This window comes from Azolla caroliniana, unplaced genomic scaffold (genome assembly GCF_043228905.1).
Source record: "Azolla caroliniana isolate FFs.n. ecotype wild unplaced genomic scaffold, voAzoCaro1.0.p SCAF_21, whole genome shotgun sequence".
Taxonomy (NCBI): domain Eukaryota; kingdom Viridiplantae; phylum Streptophyta; class Polypodiopsida; order Salviniales; family Salviniaceae; genus Azolla; species Azolla caroliniana.
Genome location: NW_028230456.1, coordinates 9360858 through 9380037, shown reverse-complemented (window position 1 = coordinate 9380037; position 19180 = coordinate 9360858). Strand labels below are relative to the sequence as shown.

The 19180-nt window shown below is 40.6% G+C and overlaps 2 protein-coding genes across 2 annotated transcripts in view; both read right to left on the bottom strand.

Annotated features, from left to right (window-relative positions):
• Positions 1-19180, bottom strand: part of LOC147850600 (HMG1/2-like protein) — a 94510-nt gene that overhangs the window by 58189 nt on the left and 17141 nt on the right. The gene's annotated exons all lie outside the window — the stretch shown is intronic.
• LOC147850601 (pentatricopeptide repeat-containing protein At5g27110-like) lies at positions 13102-17268 on the bottom strand. The gene is made up of 2 exons (XM_087336699.1): positions 16671-17268; positions 13102-16571 (listed from the first exon to the last, which is right to left on the bottom strand). The coding sequence occupies exons 1-2, from the start codon at positions 17236-17238 to the stop codon at positions 14050-14052; spliced, it is 3090 nt and encodes a 1029-aa protein (XP_087192825.1). The 5' UTR covers positions 17239-17268; the 3' UTR covers positions 13102-14049.

The window sequence follows — 19180 nt, the reverse complement described above, 5'->3', positions numbered from 1 at the left end:
ACGTCAAATACGTAGTTAGTGACGATTAAACCTATAACCTCGGAACTTGTATAAATACTTGTAACATCCTTGGTCCCTTTCAGGGGATTCAACGCCAGTCATTGACACATCAATTAGTATTCTCATTTCATTCCATTCCATCTTGTCTCCTTCTTCATCTCTATCTTCATGCTCTCCAGTTAACCCTAGCTTCCTATGTTCCACGCTCGTAACCCCATCTTCCGTGCTCTATCCAAGTCCGCAACTTGTGTGTCCGTGACATTACGCCCCCTAGCTTGCAGTCCTCGACCTGTCCGGTCCAACGCTCCTCGATCTACTTGCTTGGCTTGTCTGTTGCTACTTCGGCACCCCTCGATCCGTCAGATCTCCCATCTTGGCATCGTCTTCGGCTGCCTTCTTGTCCACTTGGCCATCATGCAATTCAACTCGTCTGAATCATACCACTTGATTAAACCGGTTGTCTCTGATTCATTCTCTCTCTTGTCCAAATAAGATGTCTCTTATTTGCCTCCTTTCTAGACCTTGACGACATCTGCCCATGTCCTGGTCATGGCCTTCTTGTTCAGGTCGGCTCTACCCTTATTGGTTATGCCACCTGCCTTGACTTTTTCGAATTGATTTCCCCCTTGTTCGGTTGGCTTCGGCTTGTTCTTTTGGTTGCTCCGCCTGCATCTGTGCTCGGCTTCTTTAGTCGTCCCAAAATCGAATTCCACATCTAATTCGTCTCTTCGGAATTCATCTCTTTCGCTAGTTCTCCCCCTCAAGTTCGGCATGTCGAGCTGTTGTAAACCAAGCATGCTCAAAAAATGCCGCAACTTGTCCAGGCAAAGAGGTTTGTTGAAGATATCGGTAACCTGTTGATATGTCGGAACATACACGAGTTCCATTTCAGTAGAGAGAACACGCTCACGGACAAAATGATAGTGCACCTCAATGTGCTTTGTCCGGTCGTAGAAGACTGGGTTCTTGGCTAGTTGGATGCTTCTGAGGTTGTTGTAGTATATCACTGTCAACTCGAACACCTCCACAAGCAGATCGTTCAATAACCTCTTGAGCCATATGGCTTTGCAAGTCGTGACAACCGCTCCTCAGTATTCGGCCTCAATACTCAACAATGCTACTATCGGCTACTTCTTGCTACTCCATGCAATCGCCGCATTTCCCAAGGAAAAAGTGTATCTGGAGTCGATTGACGATCGCCAGCATTTCCCGCCCAATCGGCATCTGTGTAGCCGACTAGTTGTTCAACTACACCTACCCGATATAGCAATGCCTTGTCCTTCGTGCCACTAATATATCGCAAAATTTGATGTGCACACTTAAGGTGGTCAGTCGTCCGTTGTGACATAAATTGACTTATGAGACTGACCAGATAGCAGAAGTTCGGTCGGGTGAGGGTGATTTTCAAATATATAAGGCTTCTGACTATCTATCGGAACCATGTCAGGTCGCACGCCTTTCCCGAACCTTGGCAAAGCTTCACGTTTCAGTCTAGAGGAGTTGAGACAAATTTGCAGTCTATCATACCGAACTTGAAGAGCATACTCAACACATCATGTCGTTGGTTGATCATTATGCCTTCGGGGATGTGGATCACTTCGATCCCGAGGAAGTAATGAAGGTCCCCTAGATCCTCCATGTCGAATAATGCGGGTAGCTGAGACTTTACATGGCCGATCTCCTCTAGGTCGGTGTTGGCGATGACCAAATCGTCAACATAAAGTAGGATGCTAACTGACCCATTCCAACCCTACCGGATGAAAAGTGAAGAGTCTAATTTTGATATAGCAAACCCCATCCAATGCAACCTCTGCATAATCTTTGTGTTCCAAGCACACGGGTCTTGCTTTAGTCCATAGAGGAACTTCTTCAGTCGGAAAACTGTCGATGTGTTCAATTCATATAGAAATACGAGGGGTTGTACTATGTACACTTGTTCCTCAAGCTCGCCTTGCAGGAGTGCATTCTTTACATCCATCTGATGTAGATGCCACCCTTTTTCCATGGCTACCACTAGCAAGACACGGACGGCCGTCATCTTCGCGACCAATGCAAACGCCTCATCGTAATCGATGTCGTGTTGCTGCACGTAGCCCTTGGCCACTAGTCGAGCCTTGTATCAGTTGACGGAGCTGTCGGTTTGTACTTTTTGTACACCCACCTGCACCCGATCAACTTCACACCCTTGGGGATGACAACCAGGTCCTAGGTCTCATTCTCCACCAATGCCTGCATCTCTTCCTCCATGCCAGCATGCCAATTCGCGTCCTTCGCCGCCTCTATGTAGCTCTCTGGCTCAAGCACTTCCACCACCTTCACCATATATGCATAATGATATGCCATATAGTCATTGTACCCATACCGAATGATTGGGTTCTTTTGGCGAGTGGATCGGCGCAACTTTTGGTTGGACGATTTTATGGCCCTTTTGGCTGCATTAGACCTCATCTCCGAAGGTTCATCTTCGCTCATGGCCACTTCGTATTCACTCCGGTTCAATGTGCCAACCTTTGTGCCATACTCCGGCATCTTCATCTTCATCTTCTCCTTCTCCTTGCACATAAACCATCTCCTCGACTTCTGGAGCGGGTACTACACGGTCAAGTCTCCACTACTCGTCGACTCATCATCCAACTGATTGTTTGACTTGGTCTCTCATTCGGCCCGCTTAGCCGGAATGAGATTAGACTCTCTTCTAGAGCTCCGATGTCTTCCTCATTCAGAGCGCCAGCCGCACTGGCCTCTACTCCCTCAATCGGCTTGGAGTCTTCAGGGGTCGGAGACGGAAGGGAATACAACGACGTTGATTCGTCAAAGAAGACATCGTGGTTCACCCACACTTGCTTTGTCTGGTGATTATAGCACTTGTACTCCTACTCGTGTGAGTAGCCCACCAAGATGCACTTCTCGGCCTTGGCATCCAACTTCTTCCATCTCTTGTCCGATATATGCACATATGCAATGCTACCAAACACCCTTAGGTGTGCCAAATTCAGCTTTCGCCCGAAGTAGAGCTCGTGCGGCGACACCTTTGCTCCGGAGGTAGAAATCCGATTTTGAATGTAAACAGTCGTCCGGATCACTTAGGCCCAATAGAGTTTGGACATGCTCTTCTCCTCTAGCATCGCCTTGGATGCTTCGACTAGTGTCTGGTTCCGTCTATTGGCCACATCATTCTGCTCTGGCTCTACAGGAGAACTCCCTCCGGTTTCCCTTGGTCTGTAGATAGCTCGTGAAGTGGCCGGAAAAGTATTCTTTTCTGCCATCCGACTGCAGCCACTTGATCTTCCTCTCTATTTCCCTTTCTACTAGAGTTTTCAAGTCCCGGAAATAGGAGAAGACTTCGCTCTTCTTCTCAATGAGGTATACCCAAGTGTGTCGGTTGAAGTCGTCGATGAAGGAGGCAAAGTATCGGCTCCCACCCATGCTCACGCAACTTGTCGGTCCCCATACATCCATGTGGATTATATCAAGCCGATTCCGGTTCCAATTCTTCTCATTTGGGAACAAAAGCCTATGTTGCTTCCCAAGCTGGCAAGCTTCACTTACTTGGCCTTTCCAGCCGCTGAACTTCGGCAGTCCAGATACTACTTGTTCCGATTACAGTTCTTGAAGATTTCGAAAATTGATGTGGCCGATCCGCTTGTGCTAAAGATCCATGTCGGATTCGACCTTCTGTCCTTTCGCAAACATTGCGACGTTGACATCATTTGTCTCGAGGATGAACATCCTCCAATCTCTATGCCCACGGGCGATCAATCGGCCCTTATTCTCAATGAAGCAGTCGTGGTGATTGAATCAGACCTACATGCCCTGGTCAACAATCTGTTCGATAGATACCAAGTTCTTTGCAATTATCGGGACATGCAACACACTCCGCATCGCTCCCTTTTGTCCGACATGGTTGAGCAATACATCACACATGTTTGATGGGGCGTACGGTATTGTCGTCGGTCTCGACAATTCCCAATTGTTCCGGTTTTTCCAAGCTTGAGAACCATTCGACATGGTTTGTCATATGATTTGACTCTTCGGAATCTACGTAACAGACCTCCTCCGGCTTCGTGGTACGTACACCCATTTGGTTTGCCTTGTGCTTCATCATTAGTGTGGGGCCCCTTTTAGCTCGATCTCCTTTTTCGGTGTAGCGCGATCGGTGAGCCTATCTGCATCACCCTGGCTCGATCCGGCTTTGTCCGAATCGGAGTGCTTTTTCCAACACTTGCTCTCTATGTGGCCCTTCCGGCAATAGTACCAGCAGTCTATTGCGGCCTTCCCTTGCCGGCTTCCAGCACAACCTAACTCCCCCTGCTCATGAAGGGTCCGGAACTGCTATTGGTATTTCCGTTATGCCTCTGATTCAACACTTGTCAACCGCCTCCATTGCATATTGACCCGCCTCATCCACCATGACCACGGGGCCGATCCACCTCTATGTACAACATCTTGTTGTTGGCGTGCGTTCTCATCGATGCACACATGTGGTTTTCTTCAATGAGCAACATCGATTGTAGCTCGAAAAATGAAGGCGTACTCTCCCTCGTGCAGACCGTTGTTCGGAACGCTCGGACATAGACGCCAACCCACCTAGGCAAACCTGCACCATTTCGTCCTCCTCAATGGTTACATTGACGGAGGCGAGAGAATCACAAACCTCCTTGATTCGGGTTGTGTAATCGGCCATAGACAGATCTTTCTACCAAACATTGTTGAACTCATGCTTGAGTTGTAGTTTCTTGGTCGTTGTGCTGGCGGCGAAAATCCTTTTGAGATTCTCCCACACATCTTTTGGCATCTTGGCATCCCGGATGTAGCTGAGTAGCTCATCTCCGACATTGGACGCGCAGTAGTACATTACTCTGCTTGCCACGTACTCCTTGGTTGGAAGGTCCCTGTGTGTCATATCCGATGCTGCTTCATTCTCTCCTTCCACGTAGTTTCAGTATCCATGCCCAAGCAAGTACTAGTGCATCTTGTACGACCAAGATGTGGGGTTGCTCCTATCAAGCTTTTCCGTCAAAAGTGAACTTCCCATACCTTTGTCCATGTTCATGTTGTTCCGAAAGAAGGAAAATCTATGTGTGGTCTTTGCTTTTCGGTCGGTTGTAGAGGATTCTCAACCCTCGCGCTTTGATACCATAAAAAAGATATGTGCGAAAGCATATGTGACACACCGAGTATAGTCTATTATCCGAACAACAACAGTTAGGTATACGTAGAGAATGGAGATACATTGTGTGTGTGTGTGTGTGAGAGAGAGAGAGATAGATAGATAGATAGATTATATTATTGTCTTCGGAGGTCAAATATGACCTATGAGACCAAAAAATATTACATTTCACGTGATACGTGTGAAAGTGAGTAGTGACTCTCGATGTTCAAGAACTTTACTAATGAATGTTGCAATCGAGAGTGCACATTGTGGTTGTGAGAGGAATTCATGCAAAGATTGGGCTCGGTCGAAGAGATGTGGAATGCATGGTTGAATATGATCAAAGGTAGAGCATCGTATCAAAGTGTGATACTCAAACTCGTGAACTTATTTAGGGGAAAGTGTGCATAGCCGACCACTCTCATCACTTGTGCCCCAACGCCCTGTTTCACATCGCAATGCATGTGAGCTAAGTCGCATGGAAGCAATGGTTCAAATGGCAGATAACGGTATGGGCTCTGACATGTATCGATATGTGTGATTTCCCCGTTCCGCAAAGAATATGGTTTTGTAGTTAGGTGCAACATGTGTAGTATAATGTGTGAAGCATGAGCCTCCACATTTGTCCCATGTCATGATACATTGGCGTTGCAAGAAGGCCTCATTTACAGAGGAATCTAATGATGTATCATGAAGCAAGTGTCTCGCATCCCATCTACCAAACCATTTTTCTATATCTTGCATCCAACCGGAACACAAAATTTTGCTTTTATGCGTCTTTCGGATCTTTTTGCTTGCTTCCCACGCAATTCAAGGAAGTCGATGTGAGGGACTTTTTTGAACCTTAAGCATGTATTCAACAACCCTTTCCATGGCCATGATCTCAATGGGAAGCGATCCCGTCTCAAGGAGGAGGGTGTAGGGCGTTTGTTTCTTAACTTGTAGAAACTTTGTAAGAAAATGTTTTTAAACATTTTCAAACTCTTTCCACATAGATTTAGGGATGCTACCGCCCATACTTCCACCCCATAGAGAAGAACCAGTGTCACCAAAGTATTTTCTCGAGGACCCAACACTTAATATCTCCAAGATTGCATGTGTTCTCAGATGCATAGTATGCTCGCTTACCTGCCTCTAAGCGGCATGTAGCACATTCATTCCATCTATGATTTGAAGGAACTTCAAGGCCAAGATATTTGAAGCTTTCCACACATTCAAGTGGCTTATTGTTGTACATAATGCATGGTTTATCTCTTTTTTGGCTCTTCACAAACATAATCTTTGTTTTAGAGCTATTGACACTTAATTTAGTATGCACGCAAAAATTTTCCAATGCCTTCATAAGCTTTTGTGCATCTCCTAAAGTATTTGCAAAAAACACTACATCATCTGCATATAGCAAAAGCATAATCACAACATTCCCAATGGCAACTTCTTCAACCCATTCTTCCTTTACAAACTTGGTAACCATTTCTTCCAATTCATCAATGCATAGACCAAATAGTGTTGGTGAGATTGGGCATCCTTACTTAACACCAATAGTGCTTTTGAAAAAATCTGAAAGTTTATCTCTCATGCACACACAACTATATTCACTTGGCACCTCAAGTTCTTCCATTCGCCTCCAAAGATGCTCACGAGGTACCATATCAAAAGCTTTCTTGAAGTCTACAAAGCAACAATATAAACCTTTACCTCTAAGGCGACTTTCCTCCATTAATACTTGAAGGGAGAGAGAGAGAGAGAGAGAGAGAGAGAGAAACTGAGTGGAGCAAGCAACAGTAAATTTCTATTACAAAAATGCTCAGTACAATGAATGTGCTTAGAGAGCACTTTATATACAAGCCCTGACGAGTGCGTTGACACAAGTATTGAGAAGTACTTGAATGCCCATTAACTAAGCCTGACACTAACAACGTATAATATTCCTATTTACAAAAATAGGAATATAGGCCCCTAACGGTCTATTGGATTTCATCCAACTGGGCATAGTCGGTCTCCATCCAATCCGACTCCCGGATTCTTCAGTCGATCCGGTCCAACTTGAGATTGCTCGCTCAACATGTTGTAACTTGTTTACAACATTTGAAAAAAAAGAAAAACATTATCTTCTCATTAGGTCACTTCATGAAATGTAAATTGAAAGGCATTTAAAGTTTAAAATTTAAAACAATCATAAAAAAATACATGTGAATGGCAAATGCAATCGTCAATGTAGAACCTTCCTACACAACAAATAAAGAAATGGTTTTTGGATTCACAACCTTGTGTTGTGATAATTTGAATAGCTTACCATCTAAAAAGAGAGATTTAGAAATTTCAATGTTGTGTTAATTAAAGTTGAAAGTCAAGCTACATGTGTCCATTCAAATCAAGTAAGACGGGCTAAAAATGTGAAGAATCCGCGACAAATTTAAGAAGAGGTATCATTGATCAGGATATGGGCACAAGCAGGGGCCACATGCCTCCTCCACATTTTTGAAGAATACTTAGCATACAATAAGTGTAGAATACATATGCTAAGTAGTCTACAAGTATTCTAACCTTTTTTCAAAATACTTAGAATACATTTTATAGATAAAATATGTTAAATACTTAGAGTACATATAGAATACTTGTAAAATACTTCTTAAAATTTAAGTTTTTTTTTTATTTTTTTATTTTTTTAAAACTGTTTTGAAATGATAAATACTTGTTAAATACATAGAATATATGTCAAATATTTAGAATACATGAAAATTTGAAAAATGTCGGTTCTAAAACTTAGAATGCTTACAACAAAGTATTCTAAAACGTAGAATATGTGTTTTTCAACAACTGTCCTCCTCGAGTCTTCTCCACCAATGATATAAGGCAAGCCGAGAACATGAAAGATCCAAACAAAGTTCCTTAAGACCATGTGTCTATATAATCTATGAGCACGAGGACTTTGGGGTGCAGTGTGGACAACAAAAGTTCCTCGTGTAGTTGCCTCAAACATATGACCATAGACTGTAGTAGTACACACTTTTGTTGACAAGGCCCAATGCGTGTGTGCTAAAATAAAATAAGTCATCATTGACATCTTCAACACTTTTTACTTTCTACCTGTTCCTCCACATGTATGTATGTACATATATGTATGTGTGTGTGAGAGTATGTATATATGTATATGTGTGGCTTGTAGCCTTCTCTAGATTTAGTAGGCATAAATAACTCTTTGTTTCTTCCTTCTCTGCAATTTGAGCATTAGGGTTTCACAACCACCCACCCCCCCAAACCCAAGCCAAGCCAAAACCTAAAATACAAACAAAAAAAAAAACAAGACCTTAGGGTAGGGTTTCTATTGATCTAAGGGCTTCCTTCCCACCCAAAAAACAAATCAGTAAGAGACAGAAACAGAGACAGAGAGAGGCCATACATATATCATAGGAATGGCTAGTTATAGCTGGTCCTCTAATATTGGTGGCAAAGCCATTGGTGGCTTCATGCGATTTTGGGGGCGTTACCCTCCAACTTCGCGTTCTTACTACAAACCTCCTTCTTCTTCATCTTCTTCTTCATCTTCATCTCCTTCTTCTGATGGTGATGATGATCAAAAGAATCATATAAATGATCATCGCCCGCCTTTCTCCTACCACTATTACAACCTGGCCATCATCATCTCCTCTCTGCAACCCTCCCACCATTACTTCTGTTCCTCCCCTCGTTTGAGCTTGTTGGCCTCCCTAGACTTCTAACACCAAAACACCACCATCGCTGCTTTCCTCTTCTAATTAATTCAGCATACCTCGGCTGGGTGTCCCAAATCCTAACAAATTTTCGAGAAATTTCTCTTTTCAGACTGCGAGAAGTATAGATGGGGAGCAAATGTACATCCCCTTCAAATTAGATATGGTTCTGTTGTGAATTGGCCTCGATAACTTCATGTCAAATCTGTGTGTCTTCCATTCGATAAAGTCAAATTCGTGTGTTTTCCATTCGTCTTCGCAGAACAGCCTTATGAAATCAGCTACAGACAGCATCGTGTGCATTTTTGTTGTTTCAATCTTGATCAGGAAAAAAGAAAAACCTTCATCAGTCACATAATGTTCTCTTTCTAGCAATTTCATCGCCATAAATAAGACTAAGTAAAGGAAGTGGGAACTGTTTTGCTTGTGTGAAGTTGAAACATGGATAATCATATGCCAACATATGTTATGTGTATCTCTGCGTGTGGAACTATTTATGGCGACCTATTTATGTGTATCTCTTCAGAAATGGAGACAAACAAGGGTGGTTTCAAAAAAGAAAGGAGGAGTCCTTTTGAGATTAAGAGAAAACCTAGTATCCCAAGAAGAAGAAGTATTGTCGACCAAATTTCCACGATAAATCTTCTCATGATTAACTATCCTACACATACCCAAAAATCTTGTGGTTTACTAGGCCCTACCAATGTAAACAAATGATGGAAACTGGTGTGGGTGCTTCCTTTGGCTTGGAGCTTCTGTACCGAACACCACAATCTTCCGAGACATGCCGTCGAGACATTGACTCATGTGTTGCTCGCTTGTTTTGACCCAATTGCATGCGAAGAAAAAGATCTTTGTGTATAGATGATGATCCTTTACGTACCCAATTTACTAGACCTACCAATGTAAACAAATGATCAAAAACGTTGGGTGCATCTTTGGAGCTTCTTTATCGGACACCACAAACCTTGGGACATGGTGTCAAAGAGACACATTGGCACCTGTCTTCACTTGTCTCGGCCCAAATTCGTGCAATGGAAAAAGACCTCACCCCACACAGATGAGGAGGGGTTGCTTCATACCCAATTGGTATAGATCGAAAGACAAAAACCGAAGTGGCTGATGTGATGCAACTAAAGTGGAAGGACAACACGAAACCGCTTTATTGTGGCATTACCATCTTGAACATCAATGTGTTGCTTCAATTTGTGTGCTTAAAAAACCTAAAAGCTTGTCTGGGAAGTTATTTTACAAAATTAACTTGTATGAAGAATGTTTGTCTATCAAGATGACATCCCCCAAATTCCCAACAAGCACCTCAATAAGTAGTCCAACCACTAGAACTAGCACATAGTGATATTATGTTATCTAGTTCTTACTCAAGCACACTTAAAATCAAGATGTTTTATGGTCTTCAATTTAAGGAAAACTAAAGCCCAAAGTTAATCTAATTGATGTTTATGTTGATGGTTTACCTTTACTTGCCAACTCTCTTGCCTACCTACAAGAAGGAACTTCAAAAAGTTGTTTCCAATTATCAATCTTGGTTCAATGAAGTATTATCTAAGGATACATCTATAGTATTGTAAAAATATCTCAATCCCACTACATTGAAATTATATTAGAACATTTTTACATGTTGTATTGCAATCCCATCTCCACAATCTCGTCAATATCATGCAAGTTATCCATTGAGGATACTCCAAGAAGTGCAAAAACAATGACCACATGTTAAGCAAATATTTGGATGTATACACTACCTTGTTAGGTTTACTCATCTTGATTTATGCTTTCTTTCCAAAATAGTTCTACAATTTATATGAAACCTAAGACCTAAGAGTTGGCAACCATGCAATTTGAAGTACAAAAGGCATGACATGGACTCACTTTAGATCACAATCAAAGTGCATTGGCATGAACCTCGAAGGTCATAAATCAACAAGTGGTTACATTAATAGTCTTGTTTGGAGTTGTTGTAACATTCCATCAAATAAGCAAACTACAATTTCATTATTCTCAACCCAAAAAAAGTATACATAATTTTGACACTTTTGTCAAGGAAAATGGATACGCTCTATCCTTGATGAACTAAACTAAAATTGTGTGTTGTAATTGTAAAATGAGAGACATAGCCTATCATGTGTTGTAATTGATAAACATACAATACTTCGTACAAAGGGACCTAAAAATATTGGGGCAACTAGAAATATAAGTTTAATATTCTAATCTTTATGTTTAGCCATTTATTTATTATGACTTACTATCCCTTATTTACTTTAATTATTATTAGTGTATAACAATAAATAAAATGGAGGGTTATAAGTTATAACCCACCTTTCAAATATAAGATTTGATGCTTTCTTATGTAGCTTTATAAAATAACTTGTTGGCCCAACAAACAAATTAGCGAGGATCCATGACAAATATTTGCCTCTCATTGTCAATTTCTAATCATCCTTAATTACCTATATAGTAGATGTTATCTATTTTGTTCATTTAGTTTAAGAGCTCTCTCGTCACATTGGTTGGTTGACTTGCATGAACACACACATCCATCATAGAAGCAAACTACTAGGGATCGCACACACATGTTTGTACACACATCATACATATGTAAGTACATAACTACATATGTACATACATACATAACTACATATGTACATACATACATATATAGATGCATACTTACATACATAAAATATATACCTACTTTTTCTATCATAGCTTATGCTCTTTTATGGCAAACAAGTAGTTTTTGCTCTTTCTTTGCTAGATATTGCAACCCTTCCATAATCTTGAAGAAACTAGGGGGATGTTGCCTCCTTGTAAAAGTATACTACGGTTGCCGAAATCTTAATAGAGTTGGTGCACACTTTTTGTCAAAGGCAAAAGATGCTTCTTTCACAATTTACATTAAAACCCTAATCATTAAAGGTTTCAACCGATGAAGGTGTGCCCAAGTTGGTAAGGTCAATACGACATGACTCAACCCATTAGCTAGAGTCTACAAGTCCTTTTACAAATCCATGAGTTGCAATATAATCATCAACATGTGTTCTAGGCCTTTTACTCCATGCAATGTTGCTCTCTTCATCAAGTTCTAGTCTCCTATATCGTAAGAGTAAGATGGGTGGTGTGGATTTGTTGGAAATTACATGTGATCTATTTCCACGATTTCATTGAACTTGAACCATTGCATTGTGTTGGGTTTAGGGTTTATCTTCTAGTTGGCTTTGTTAAAGAATGGTATCATCCTTGTATAGATGGGAAGGTAGTTGATCCTCACAAGTATTTTGGCTAGAGTGTTGGTGGTCATTATTCAAGGGTATAATGCGTTAACATTGATTTCATTGGTTATAACATTTCTTCTAATGCCTTACTTGCCATAGGACTATCTAATTCTGTATGAATATCATTCCCCGAAGATAATATGGGAGCTCAATGTGTTGTTGTATGCCTACCACCAGAGAAGGAAGCCTTAGCATGATAGGTTTCAACTCATTTAGTTCATTCTTTTCTATTGAATTGCCATTAATGCTAATATATTTCACAAATTGCACATCCATTACCTAAAGGCATTCATGGAATTGGTAAGATTCAGATTGTCAATAACTAATACTCGTTTCTTCATAATGTGGTCCTTTGGTTGCTTATTTTAGGCCTATTCATCCTATCAATGTGTGCTGAGCTACGTATGGATTCCTTGGTACAAATTTACTTGATCTTGCTACTTGTTTTCCTTAGAGATAGGTGAGTAAATTTCTTGCTATTACTTTGTTTTCTTTTCATACTTGTTTCTATAATATGATGGTGTAATTTTGACCCATCTCTTTTACATGGTTCTTTTTTGCCATAAATGGTGGAGCTGGCTTAAATTTCTTGGAGAACTTGTCCCAGACTTGTAGATGTGATTTGCCTTTGTTAACATTAACAATCAGCAACGTTTCAGTTTGAACAGAACTGAATCGCCAAATCGCAGCTTAACAATTTGGTTTGGTTCAGTTCAAGTTCAATTTTTTTTAAACAGTTTGGTTGGGTTTCAATAGTTAGAAACTACAGTTATTTTTTTAATTTTTTAATTTTTAATTTTTCCAAATTTTGTAAAAATTTTTAAATAATTATTTTTGAACAATCTTTTCATTTTCAAACCTTATTCTCACATTTGAGGAAAATCTTAAAAATTTTAAAAATTAAAAAATTAAAAAATTGAATTTTTACCTAACTTGAAAACCAAAACCGAACCACGAAACCATGGTTTTAACGGTTTGAATTTTTTTAATGGTTCGGTTTAACGGTTTCGTGGTTCGGTTCGGTTCTGTTCAGGTTTCAAAAATTTTAAATGGTTCGGTTTTGACCCTCTCAAACCGAACCGAACCATTGCCGATTGTTAGTTAGCATCAAGGTTCTCTAATTCCCAGGCTTGTTTTGTATTCTCTTCGAATGATCAGGTTTCTGAATCACTTCAATTGTTTAGGTAGAAACTGGTTTGTTGAAATCAAAAAATCAATTCCAAGTTCTACCTCAAAGTGAGGAAATTGTGAGCCTAAGGATTGGCTTTTCGGTGGGTATGCACAACCAGCTTCTTCCTGAGGATCTTCTTCCCAAATATAACTATGTTATATCCAATATTTGGGAAGAATATTCTTGCTTGTCTATTAGATATATCATATATGTATAGAGCTTCAACAGGCCAGACAAGAAGTTGTGTGATCCACATTTTAGGCAACCAACGATGTTGTGCCACATCAGCAAGCTTGTCAGTCAGATGTGACAGTGTGCAGCTTCAATAAGTCGGACACAACGTTGTATGCCTGAACATTAGACAAAGCTGATGATCTTTCGACCACGTCCGCATGTGTGTCTGTTGAATGTAGCTTTGTCCACACACAACAGACAAAGATCCAACCTGGTCGACTCACATTTTATGTGGGCCTATTGAGTTTAATCCGCATGGATGTCCCCACGCATCAACCAATGATTTGGTGTCAATAAGAATGGGGTTTCTATCCAGTCGTAGGCCTGCTGGCTGAATTTTGCCTTTATTATACTCACAAGAAACCTGTAACGACCAAAGAACAATAGCTTGCCCAGCTTATCTCAAAGCAGGACATGTTTCCATATCATGGCTTCAACCAAATATGCCTCTGCCTTCATGCCAGCAGTTGCAAATATGTTCATAGTAAGGATCTAACCTGTGGCACAACCATCTTTAAGTTGTAGTATCTGATCAAAACACAATCTTCCGAGCTTCGCACTTCCCCATTCCTGACAAGCACCCAATAATGCAAGCCAAACTGAAGAATTATTCACACAGAATGACATTCTTTTGATCATCGATGTTGCTTCATTGATGTGTCCGAACCGTCCAAAACATGTGACCATGCAGGTGTGATGTTGCAAATCTGGAATAATACCATAAATACTGATCATGTTCTCGTATAACATTTGGGCCTCCTCTAATAGCCCAGAATGTCCACATGCACTTAATAGACATAATAATGTGACCTCATCTGGACAGAGACCTTTGCTCTGCATAGATACAAAACTTTTCAGAGCTTCATGGGCTTGTCTTTGTTTGGCATAACCTGAAATCAGTGTATTCCATGAGATTATATTTGGAAGATGATCCTCTTCGATAACTTTCTTCGCTTTAGCAAGGAGACCACATTTGGTATACATGTCCACCAAAGCATTACAAAGCACGATATCTTTCCCAAACAAGCCATTCCTTACAATCTCTTCATGTATTTGTTTTCCCTTCATGATAGCTCCAGTGCGGCCACATGCCTTTAAGATGCAAGTTAACGTGATCACATCTGGAGAGAGACCATCGTTCTGCATTGAACAAAAACAGTTCAGTGCAGCGTCACCTTGGTCTTGTTGTAGATATCCTGAGATTAGTGTTGACCAACTGACCACATTCCGAATAGGAAGCGCTTGAAGCACCTGATGTGCTTTCTCAAGCATACCACATTTGGCATACATATCCACTAATGCATTGCCAAGCAGGCTGCTGTTCTCCAGGAATCCACTACTCACAACCTCATTATGAATGTATTTTCCCTTGTCTATATGTCCTATGATACCACATGCTTTTAACACACATGTGAAAGTGATCGCATTTGGGAGCAGCCCTTCACTTCGCATCTGTTCGAAATAATTAAGTGCTTGATGACCTTGACCGTGTTCAGTATGACCTTTGATAAGGGTATTCCAAAATACTATGGATCGGATCAATGGAAGATCTTCAAACAAGTCCCTTGCCTTCGCAAGCGACGAACATTTCGAATACATATCTATTAAAGAGTTGGTAAGTATGCTATCATTTTCCACCAGCAAGCCTTTCCTCACAATCTGGTGGTGAATTTCTTTGCCATTATCGGCATTTATATTCGCTCCGCAAGCACTTAAGATGCAAGCGAAGGTGACAGCATCAGGAAAGATGCCCTCTCTTTGCATTTGATCAAAACAGATTAATACCTCATGGTTTTTCCCTTGTTGGGCATACCCATTGATTACTGTATTCCAAGAGACTACATCTCGAACAGGGAGGCATTCAAGCACTTCTTGTGCTTTTGAAAGTTCACCACATTTCACATACATATCCATCAAAACATTACCAATCATTGTATTTTTCTCTTGCAAGCCCATCTTTATTATCTCTTTATGGAATTGTTCACCCTTTTCCAAGGCTCCCAATTTGCCACATGCCTTCAAGATGGAAATAAAGACAACTGCATCTAGAGAAAGACCCTCATTCTCCAGTTGTTTATAGCAATTCAACACTTCCAGACCTTCCCCTTGGTGAACATATCCTCCAATCACTGCGCTCCACGAAACTAAATCTCGAATAGGAAGTTCTTCAAGCATTTCTTGTGCTCTCTTTAGCACACCACATTTTGCATACATATCTATTACAGCAGTGCCGATCACAAGATCCTTATCAAGACCCCTACTAATGATCTCTTCATGAATATGTTTGCCCTTGCCTACAGTTCCAGAAATGCCACATGCTTGCAACATGCAAACAAATGTGATGGCATCTGGATAGAGGCCATCATCTTTCAGCTTTTGGAAGCTCATAACAGCTCCTTGAATGTCCCCTTGTTGGCCATATCCTGCAATTAGCACATTCCAAGAAACAACATCTCGAACTGGAAGCCTTTCAAGCACCTGCTTTGCTTTAGCAAGCATCCCACACTTTGCATACATATCCACAAGTGTATTTCCAAGAACAATATTCTTTTCTAACCAACCTCTTCGCGTAACTTCATCATGGATTTCTTTACCCTTGTCTATGGCTCCTGCACTTGTACATGCCTTCAATATGGATATAAATGTGACAACATCTGGAGAGTGTCCCTCATTTAGCATATGTTCAAAAGACTTCAAAGCTTCCTTGTGTTGCCCCAATTCAGCATATCTTGCTATTAGTGTAGACCAGGAGATAGCATCTCGAACAGGGATCTTTTCCATTACTTGCTGTGCTCGTTGAAGCTCACCACATTTGGCATACATGTTGATCAAAGCATTTCCCAGAACGATATCCTTACCAAGCAAGCTCTCTTGGGTGATACGATAGTGGATTTGCTTTCCCTTTGCTAAATCTTGCATGGTACCACATATCTTCAAGATGCAAACATACGTAACTGTATCTGGTGAAAGACCCTCACATAACATCACTTCAAAAGAACCCATTGCTTTCATACCTTCGCCATGGCCAACATATCCAGATATGAGCACGTTCCATGAGACGGTGTTTCGAACAAGAAGCTCATCAAACACTTCTTGTGCTTCTACAAAATTACCACATTTAGCATACATGTTCACTAAAGCAGTACCAAGTGCAATGTCTTTCTCAAGTAACAACTCTCTAGAAACAATCACACTATGAATATGCTTCCCTTTCTTTAACCCCCACGTTCGTCTTCTTCTTCCACAAACCTTCAAGACACAAGTCAATGTGACAACGTCTAAGAAATGGCCCTCATTGTGTATACATTCAAAGCACTGCAATACTTCATTGTCTTTTCCTTGTCGGACATACCCCGATATTAGCGCATTCCAAGAGACAATATCATGACACGGAAGATCATCTACCACTTGCTCAGCCATTGACATCGCTTCACATTGTGCATACATACTAATGAGGGTGTTGGCTAGGTGAGGGTTCATGGCTAGTTGTTCTCCTCCTCCTCTGCTCTCCAGGATTTCCCTATGCAATCGAATGCCTTCACGCAGGTCTTTCTTCTTGGAGCAGGCCTTGAGTAAACTCACATATCTGTAAGAGTCGTTTCCAATGGCTGTGTTGGTACCCTGGCTTTGAGGGGGGAGCTTTCCATGGATGGATGGAAGGAATCCGGTGTTCCTTCTCATCGGTCCACCAATACATACATATTTACTCTGTTTTTTCCGTTTTTATGAACTAAATGAAACGCATTAACAATTGAGAGAAGAGCTGATGCTGCGTCTTCTTCCTTTCCTTCACGGTTTCAGTTTCTATAGTTTTGTTTTTTTACGAAAATGGCCAATGCACTTAGTGAGAAGGTGCCGATGGATCCATTGACAGGTTAGATGCCATATCACCATTTCAATATTTGATTCACCGGTCGTACAATTTTTGGCCGATCGATCGATTATGTTTGTGCTTTTTTTCATTTCCGAAACCCCAACAGATTTGGGTTATTTTGTTGTGAAAATCAAGCATTGGTTATGCATTGTGCTGGATCAAAAAGTTGTACATTTCGTAATAAATTGGGCATTATCGAGGTGCATCTTATTGTAGGCATTGTAATCATCAATCAGCCTTAGTACATTTTTGCACTTCTACATCATTTAATGTGACAACATTAAGAGGACAGGAAATAGGTTGCTCATGGTGGTCATTCTGGTTGTTCAATGGGATCTTAAACGAGCTACTTAAAAAAATAAGAAAATAACTTTACAATTTATATTGAAAAGGTTGAATACATCCAATCAATAGGTTGAATTAGATTCAATTAGATTAAGTTTGCTTTGTTACTTGGAGTGGTTTAAAAGTAAGATAGGTAAATAGATTGAGATGTAAGATTTGATGGAGCTTAAGGAGGAGATATTAGAATTTTGACGTAATATCCCAATAGACAATAATGGCCACTTCATCTCTTCTCATTGTTGGTCTCATACACCCTTTTGATTCACAATCCCAAGCCCATTCAAAATTCTAGTAGCACATCCACCTTGATCTAGAATCTCTGCCTTGCCATGAGCTCTCCTCTCCCTTTTATAGGCCTTAGGAGCACCTCAACGAAAATAAGAATATTAACTTTCTTTTTTACCAGACACTCTTCTCTCAGAGTGCTCGGTGTGAGAAAAATGTTGATTCTATATCTATCCATTTGCATCGCTCTTGTTCATCCCTTCAACATATGGTTTCATAGTTTAGAGAAGACTTAAACCCTTGACCTTTTTGTTCCTAGAAAAAACTCTTCATAATTGAGCTATGTTTTTTTGTTTTTCATAATTTTGTCTCATAAACTTCTTTTGATATAGTTTTGACATATCCTTCAATCTTTTATATATGTTAAAGTCTAAATCATTTCCTCATTGCACTCCCTGAATCACAACACCTTGGACATTTGAAATATGTCCACGGACTCTTCAAACTTCATGACTTCTGAGCTAGCCTTGGCAAAGAATCAAGAACTTTTTCCATGTATTAAAATTTGTCTCCATGTTCACAAGTACTATGTAAAGTATTAGTTAATTGAATGTAGTCTAATACCATTTCCTTTGCATATAGATTTGAGCCCAGATGCAATGCTATCTCTGTTACAATTATCTATAAAACGTAAACTGCTATGTTGGGATGCCCAACAATTGTCCTTTGCAGGCCGGGTTGTAGTAGCAAACTCAGTATTTTGGCTTCAATGTGGTTTATAACATCTGTTTGGCTATTGGCTAGATCAGCAATAACGAAAGTGCAAAGCTTGGTCCGTCATTTCCTCTCAGGGGAAAACATGGATCTCCAAAAGTAGCCAAAGTTGCTTGGAATGTGTTGATTCAACCTAAAATCCAGTGAGGGTTGGGTTTGATAGATCCTTTGATGCAGTCAAGAGCCCTCTTGATTAAGTTTGTGATCAAAGGATTGTTGCCAAGATCCGAAGTCTGGAAAGAAATATTTCTGAATCGGCTAATGCAAGTTAAGTCCCAAGAAGGGAGGAGTTTGGTCACCCTCTCTAAAGTGGTTGTTCTTGAATGATGTGCAAACACCAAGGTGGGATCTTGCATCAAATAGATTTTTGCTAGGATTTCATAAAGGCATGGGGTGCGATTAAGT